The sequence below is a fragment of the Camelina sativa genome, chromosome 3, assembly GCF_000633955.1.
Source record: "Camelina sativa cultivar DH55 chromosome 3, Cs, whole genome shotgun sequence".
Lineage (NCBI taxonomy): Eukaryota > Viridiplantae > Streptophyta > Magnoliopsida > Brassicales > Brassicaceae > Camelina > Camelina sativa.
In genome coordinates, this window is record NC_025687.1 from 27,743,614 (window position 1) to 27,752,200 (window position 8,587).

The window sequence follows — 8,587 nt, forward strand, 5'->3', positions numbered from 1 at the left end:
TAATTGCCAATTTAGAGGACTTTGATTTATTCACAATCCTTGTATTGATCGATCCTACGCACTATACAAAAAAAAAAAGTGATCAACTTCATTAAGGAACTAAAAACAAAATTACAGACAAAGTTTAAGTCTTTTCTTCCCTTAAAGCTTCTTGTTAAACTCTGCATTTGCTTACTTATGATCTCTCTGACCTCTCTCAATTGATAATCTTCCACTAAACCTCCCTGAGATTTCATTTATTACCATATCTCCTTCCAATAGACGCAACACCTTCAACAACATTAAAGAGATCGATCAGACACACTGAGAGAGTTTTATTGACTTATAACAACACATGAGCATGTTTCAAGAAAGGTGAGTTTCTTTTACCTGAGACATACGAGGACGCAAATGTGGGTCTCTACGTATACACAATGAAGCTGTATGAATCATACAGATGACTTCTGTTTCTGAATATCTCTTCTCAAGCCTCGGATCAACCAGTTCCTCAACCGCATACTCTTCTAATAAGGACCTTGCCTAAACAAAATGAGACTCAAAATGAAATTAAAAGAAGAAACTTACAAAAGGAGATCAAAATGAACTAAGGAAAAAGGATATATTTAGATTTACCCATTCAGTTAAACATTGCTGTCCCTTTGGTCTGTAAATATCCATTGCTTTACGACCCGTGATTAGCTCAATCAATACAACCCCAAAGGAGTAAACATCAGCTTTCTCTGTTATTTGTCCACTTTGAGTATACTCTGGAGCCAAATAGCTACACAAACCAAAACACACATTAGTAGTAATTGAGAAACTATTATATTCTTGAGATACTTAGAGAGAATGATAGTTTTGTTATTATTTTTCTTACCCGAAAGTTCCTATCACACGCGTATCTACACCGAGCTCTCCATCAGGCTGCCACCGCGCTAAACCAAAATCTCCAACCTGACAGAAAAAAACAAAAACAGAATCAAACGTATGTACTTATGTATAGAAAGAAAAGAGGGTAAACTGTTGTTGAAGATAATACAAATACCAGTGGCTCATAGTCATGAGTGATTAGTATATTGTTAGGCCTCATGTCTCTGTGAACAATGCAACCCACTCTACACTCTTCATGTAGATATCTAAGACCTCGAGCTGCTCCAACCGCGATTTTCTGCCTTGCAGGCCATCCCAAAGCGTCTTTATGTCGACCTGAATGGACATTTTCATTGAAGTTAGTTAAACTCTAATATTAAGTTTCTAACTTCACTTACTTCCAAACTCTACATAAGATTTACCGTATAGATGAGAGTCTAATGATCCATTGCATATGTATTCATAGACCAAGAGTCTTCTGCCTTCTTCGATGCAGAAACCTATTAACATTACTACGTTTCGATGCTGAGCACAACTCAAAACTTCTACTTCAGAGCAAAACTCTACATCTCCTTGTGTACTAGCCAGTTTGTGTTGCTTCACTGCTACAATCTGGCCTTCAGGTAATACACCTCTATGAACAGATCCAAATCCACCTTCTGCCAAGAAATTAGCTCGTGAAAACCCATTTGTTGCAAGGTCTAGCTCTTTGTATGAGAAAAACCTCGGTGGTTTTCCAAATACAGGCGTTTTGTGCTGACAGATAGAACAGAGAGGTGCCGGCACAGGAGGAGCATTTCGTGGTAGCGAAATTGTTTCTCTTAAGTTTCCACTAAACTCCTCCAAGTCACTTTTTTTACTTGACATAGCTTCTTCTTCTTCTCCATCACCAAGCTTAGAAATTTTCTCAAGCAAAGCCTTTTTAGTAGATACTTGAGCAGTCTTATCATTAGTTTTCCACAGACTCTCCTCAGATTCCTGCAATGAGAGGCGATGAGTGCCAAGATATTCAGATATCCATGGCTGGTATCTCAAACTAGTGGAAGGTAGTGATACATTTTCACTCTCTGAATCAGAATCGGATTCATTCTCTTTGATGACCAAAGTTTCATCCTTTTTCACTTCCACCGTGAAAAAAGGCGATGATGTTCCGAGGTCAGAGCTAGAAACTGATGAAGTCCCAGCTTCTGTTCCTGTGAATGATGTCTCAACCTCAGGACTGCTCATTGGAGTTGTTGTAGCTACCCCTTTAACAGAATCTAACAACCTGTTTTTGTGCTTTTCAGATGCTAATTCAGGTTCCTTTGTTGGTGACCCGACCAAGTTCAAGCGCAGAACTTTTGCCTGAGAACGCTTCATCGCCACAATGTTACATTGTAGCTCATCTAAACACCGTTTCTCTTCATGCTTAAGATGCCTGTAAAAGAATCATTCAACGTCACAGAGAGAGAGAGAGAGAGAGAGAGAGTAAAAAACTAGAGAAATAAAGAACGGAATTAGATTATTTACTTACTTATCCAGGACTATCCAATTTGCTTGTGATTTCTTGGCCTCAGCTGCAACAGCTCCACATGGTGATCCAGAAACAATCTTGATCCTGACATTAACCTTCAAAAGAAACAAGGCATGAGAATACATTTCGATGTTTCAGACAGAGATATCATTATTCGATGAGGGCCCAATGAATAAACCTTGTTTGGATCATAGACATCATGAAGCTGGAGAATCATTTGGGAACAAGTATCAGTGAGATCACTCTTTATCTCAGGAATTGCATCAGAATGCAATTTCCGATGACCAGTAGCACAATCTCCAGCAAACCTCGGGAAAGTCCATAGCTTTCTGCCTAACAATTTCATCATAGAAGAAACAAACAAACAAGATATTGAATAAAAACAGACCAAACTAATCTCCATGATTTAGTCCCAAAAAGATGAAAAATTACCAGCATGATGAGAAGTGACGACAACAATGAGAGTAATGCAGTCTCCAGGTTTAACAATATGAGTCAAAGCCCAAACCAAAGCTGTCTTGGAGATCTCTCTAGATGCTTTAACAGCAACAAGAACATTCTCAGTCCCATTAGAACCTAATCTCTTCTCCTGTTTACCTCGCATCATTGTAATAGAGACTAATGCAAGAACAAATCTCAAGACTCCTCTCCTCCCAAAAGATTTCTAAATGATCCTCAGAGATAGTGTAGTTTCCAGGAGAGATAGATCCAGTAGATATGATTGCATTATTATGGCAAGTTGGAAATGGAGACAAAATCAGCCAAACACACACACTGCTTGATTTTGCAGATGGATACAAAACGCATAAGACAAGACAAGACCTCTCACCAACTGAATCACATAAACATCAAAACACAAAATACAAGACCCTGACTTTTTTGAGATTTACCCACCAGCTTCTGGTGCAAAAACCCAATCTAAGACCCCTTGTACTCTTTCGAATAAAAAAATCAAAACTTTATGCTGAAGATCTCTCAAGGATCCAAAGAGATGCTTATACTCTCAATCCAATCACTCAATAGTCAAATCACTGCCAAAATGTTTCTCAAGAAACAGACAGCCAAAGGAAATAAAGCCACTTCCTTTATTTGGATCTAAACCCCTTTTACCAATCTTCAAAATGACACCTAGAGTAAGAGAATGAGATTAATGAGTTATTTTTTTTGGAACAGAAACTGCCAAAAGAAGTATCCTTTAGACTAGATTTTGGCAGAAGAGTATATAGCATGGGAAAGAGATTGATAAAGATATATTATATTATCATCAAAAATCATGTGTACAACCGCATCACAAGTACAACAGTATATATAATATTAAGATATATCTCACCAAGCTAAGCTAAGCTAAGCTAAGCACTCATATATTTCACCGCCATGAAACGAGAGAGATAAGGAGGGTGAAGACACAAGTGAAGCAGAACGTTTATTTAATTTAGTATATGAGGGATTACTAACTTTACTTGAAGCATTGATATCAATTGATATCGCTATGTCTTTGTCTGACTTGGGAAGTTCTCAGCTTTAAACAAGAAAAAGCACGTTTACAGAGATAGAAACAAGACAGTGTAATAATAAAAATCTAGAGAAGAAGGAAGCATAAATGCTGGCTCACATACAAACAAGTAGAAAAGCGCGAAAATTTGTTAAATAAATTTTAAAAAAAAGCTGCCTTTTAGTTTTGATTTTGTCTACACAGTGAACCAAAAACCCTTAAATCATTGTCTCTCTGTATATGTGAGTGTGTGCACTGTGTGTTCCTAATTAAATATTATTGGTTCACACATACCAAAAAAAAAAAATTAGTGACTATAAACCAATAATATTTATATTTAAATTTAGATTAATCAAGAACATTGAAGGTATATAATGATACAAAACTTATATTTCTAATTAGAAAGTTATTTTGATGTTAAAAAAAAAATTTGAAAGTTATTTTGTGTTTTTTCTCATTCCCAATGTTCTTTGGTTTCATGAGGCTGTAAAATTATAATAATAATTAATTATTTAAAATCTTTTAAAGTACTAATTAACAAAACAATATCAGAGTGATAACGAAATGATACTTATAAAGACTACATAGCATCATTGCATCAAGTTTCAAATATCTCTGCAAAGTTGCATTGTGTTCTTTAACCTTTTGTTCTTTCTTCTTTGATATAAAAAGCGTAAACAAAACTTTGTTATTTTTTTTTCCTCTTCAGCATGTAAGAAACACTTTTGTTCGAAATTTAAATGATTGTAACTTTTAGTAAGCTGAAACGATCTCTGCATTAGCCAGTAAATTAGTTTTACACTAAACTAGAGTCAAACAAATTGTGTGTGTCATTGATAAGAGTTTAGACCAGTCACCATCATAGGACCATAATAAGCTGCGTTTCTCTGACCAGAGTCAGTCACTCTCCGATTGTTAAATATTTACGGCTGTTTATTATCAGCCTCGTCTTGTCACACTTCTTGAGAAGCTAATCTATAAAGCGATACTATTTTCAACATAAATAATTACTAGAAAACAACAACAAATCTTAAGCAAAACGTTATAACGTTTTAGCGGCGGTTGTCCCGCTCGGGCAATGTGCTATTTTCGCGACAATGAATAACACAACGATTAATTAGTGTCTCGTGTTAAACTGTTAATCACCCGTATCTTTTTTTTTTTTTCTTCAAAATTATGCGTAAAAGACAAAATTTTAAGTTTTGGAAGGATTACTACATAAGCATATATATATATATATCTGTAAGAGTTTAGAGTGATTAATTAATGAATATGTGTGCCATGTTTAGTTCAGAATATTTTGGGGATCAAAGTTGACAAGTTTTATATGTTCACCATTTGAGGCGGTTTATTGTCCTTCCCGTAGTAGTCCCGAACCTTGTTTTGTCTTATGTATAAATTTCAACAAGCTCCCTTGTTTTGCTAAATAGGCTTTTATAAAATATTATAAATTTGTATCCGACACATTTGATAATTTTATTTGTTTTAGGATGTGTATACACACCTTACTGATTCACAAGATCATAGTGGTTCAGATGAGTTAAATAAAGTGTGGTCGCCTTTTTCATATAACTTTTCTTCCTTTGTTTCATGATGACCAACAAGATGTCTATATAGCTTAATGCAGGAACGCTTTAATGCACTGTCCCTGTCGTTAAGGTTTCTTTTTTGGCTAAACATTTATTTCCTAATGTTGCTTCATACAGTTCTTACCAAGATTTTTAGGATTAAATGACTGCCAAGTTCTTTGTTGTTGTTAGAGTAATGAACTTGTATATAGTATAAACATGCTTCATGTATGTCAGGACTCCAGAATATGCATACCAATCAATATAATATATGTTTGAGTTAATAATTATATGAATAGTTGATCCACATTAATAATTTAATTGCATTTCATACAAAGTTTTTTGATTGGTGCATGCTTAATTTCAACTCTCGTTGAATCTATCCAATAATAAGGTTGACATCTTCAAAGCACCGAGAGAATTAGCACACTAACTCTGAATGTGCCTTCTATTTAGATATTATCACATATGACACCACCACTCTAAGAAGAAACAATAAAGTACACCAGATCTTTGAATCTAATTTAACCCTATATGATTTATAGAGATCCTGTATGAATTTATTAAATCCGGTTCAGCTGAGAAAACTAGATTGAACCATACTCTGGTTCGGTTTTGACTGGGCCGTTGAAGGACACAAATTTGAGACGATACGGCGTCGCTTCAGTAGTCTGTCAGTCCCCCCCCCCCTTTTCGGATAATTCAGCCATAGGTTCGACCCGACCCGTAAAATATCCCCAGAACAGAAGAAGAAACACCTTAAACCCTAAAATGTCTGATCGCATCGTCTTCTTCATCAACTCTTTGACTCTTTTTTCAATGGCGTCTTCTTCTAAAGTCTGCAGATTATCATCGAAGATACATTCTTTAACCCAGAAGTTTAGCAAGACGAATGTCCACGTTTCTTCCATACCTTCTCCCATTAAATCTTCATCTCCATCCTCAGCATCTGCCCGTATCAATCAATCTTTTAGGTCACTCTTTTTTTTTCTCTCAGAAATGTCACTATTGAATTGGTATTTACTGCAAATGAATTGGGTTTTTATTAATTTTGGTGAAAAATTGCGAATTTTGATTTGATGTTTTAAATGTTGGTGGAATGGTTTTAACAGAGTACCAGTGGAGCTAAGTAGCTGTTTATCGATGTTTCCACTGCACAGTGCAATAGCATCTGCCAGATTGGTTTCAAGTTTGTCTGTTGAATCTAAGAGCTGGGGTTTAGTTCCTCAAGGTCTGTCCTTTTTCTCAATCTCTCTCTCTCTCTCTCTCTCTNCTCTCTCTCTCTCTCTCTCTCTCTCTCTCTCTCTCTCTCTCTATTACATTTCAGAATGAGGACTTGTTACATGTTCTGTATATCAAGAAGATTCACATTCTCTTTGTTTCTCAGTGTTGGAACTGTATATTTTTATCATTGTATGTTATTGTTACTTCCTTGTGTGCCAGTTTTAGTCATTTTGGTTGGTTAATATGGCAGTAAGTGTCATCACGCTTACACTGTCAAACCGTGGTGATTAGTTCTTAATAGGGAAAGTATATTTCTTTCTGATTAACGTAGCTGTAACAGGAGCCTGATAGATTGTGTTAACTTTGCTTTTTATTGTATATCCCCTTTTCAGTTATGATGAACGTGGTTTTAATCCCTGCTTTTGTCTTGCCTATTTTCACATTCTCAGATTGTTGTTACCTGTTCATGAAATGTCTACTTGTGATTGGAACTGTCTATCACTACATTTATTAGCAGCTCTATATTCATGGTTCCGTTTATTAATATTTGCATAATTCATCAGAGTTAGTAATTTGTCAATGACTCTGGCAACACTCTTATCTTATGTGGGAAGCTGCTTATATTTGATATAGACTTGTTGTTGCTTTCCTCAATGCATTTACAAATTAACCTCTTTATCTGAAATTGCAGGTATTTCTATGCCTTTATGACAGTATTTAACTTTCGTCAAGTTTGGGGAGGATAAAGATAAAGACATGAAATGTAAACAAAACTTGTATCGTTTTTGTCATCTCATATCGAATTCTAAAGGTCCTGTATTTACAACAGGTCTCTGACACTCTGTTTTACTTCTTTCAGTTTCCTTCTTTCAATGGATCAATAGCAATTTAATGATCAGTGTTATGTTGATGGCAAAATGATAACTTTTTCATGCCAATGTCTGATCAAACATATGAGTCAAATGTCTGCAAATACAAATCAAAGTTCATGAAAATAGAAATCAACAATTAGTATTTGATGAGAGGTGGAGGATGCTTCTTCATCTGCTACTTCTTCTTCGACACGAGAGACATCATCGGAGATTAAAGCGAGTAAATGCGAAAGGGAACGAGAGAGTTTGAAGCCAAAAGATGTCTTGTCCTTCTTCATCTTGATATCGGAAGAGAATATGTCGGATGAAGTGGAGATTATCAGAAACGACAGAGCTTGGATTATCACAAACATGGCAGCATTTGTCAATACTTCCGTCCACGAAGCCATTGGAGGGTTTTTCTAAAACGTTAGCCGTTTTTGCAAATTCACAATGAAGTGGAGAGTATATATCGTTCTCAAGTTTTTTTGCCCCTATTTTATTATATTGAATTGAGTGTACGTTTTTCCAATTACATAAAACAAGCCTTTGCTCTTGCTTTTTAGTAAAAAACGTACTACGTGTTATGATGATTTGGACAAATAAATTTGTTTTTCCTCTTGATCATGAGAATAGATTTGCTTTATGGTAAGAAAACAGAGGATAGCGGAGGAAAATNCTTCCTTGCAGCTTAGGGGAGTTGGATCTGAGTTTCGGATCGCGACCTCCTGTTTCCTCCACCCCTCTGCCGGAGATGCTAGTAGATCGGAGATGTATGGGTGAGTCGGGTTGTTTAGAGTCTACCGGTTGTTGGGGAGGCTTCAGGTGTGCCGGTGGCCGAGATTTGCGGACACCCTCATAGCCGACGCTTTCTCAAGAGCTTCCTCAATTTCTGGTGTTATACCGGCTAAGAAGCGAGACAACAAGGCATCAGCGATATGGCCTTTCCAGTTATGCACGAGGAGGTGATGATATGCTAATTTGTGCTTCAATTCTTTATCTTAAGAAGATTAGCATTCGGGTTTTTTTTGTGTGATTAGTTTGGAAAAGTTGTAGCTCTTGCTGGTGGTGTTTTGTGTCTCTTGGTCGG

General features: G+C 36.2%; 3 protein-coding genes across 3 annotated transcripts; 1 reads left to right on the forward strand and 2 right to left on the reverse strand.

Moving 5' to 3' along the window:
• LOC104778387 (inactive protein kinase SELMODRAFT_444075-like) lies at window positions 4-3,749 on the reverse strand. Its single transcript, XM_010502825.2, has 9 exons — window positions 2,795-3,749; window positions 2,541-2,695; window positions 2,363-2,457; window positions 1,272-2,266; window positions 1,025-1,185; window positions 857-933; window positions 613-760; window positions 370-519; window positions 4-270 (listed from the first exon to the last, which is right to left on the reverse strand). Exons 1-9 carry the CDS (start codon window positions 2,967-2,969, stop codon window positions 172-174), a joined length of 2,055 nt encoding a protein of 684 aa, XP_010501127.1. The 5' UTR covers window positions 2,970-3,749; the 3' UTR covers window positions 4-171.
• Window positions 6,116-7,541, forward strand: LOC104778389. Its single transcript, XM_010502827.2, has 3 exons — window positions 6,116-6,396; window positions 6,535-6,653; window positions 7,338-7,541. The coding sequence occupies exons 1-3, from the start codon at window positions 6,194-6,196 to the stop codon at window positions 7,355-7,357; spliced, it is 342 nt and encodes a 113-aa protein (XP_010501129.1). The 5' UTR covers window positions 6,116-6,193; the 3' UTR covers window positions 7,358-7,541.
• On the reverse strand, window positions 7,345-8,169 carry LOC104778390. The gene has a single exon (XM_010502828.2). The coding sequence runs from the start codon at window positions 7,905-7,907 to the stop codon at window positions 7,626-7,628; it is 282 nt and encodes a 93-aa protein (XP_010501130.1). The 5' UTR covers window positions 7,908-8,169; the 3' UTR covers window positions 7,345-7,625.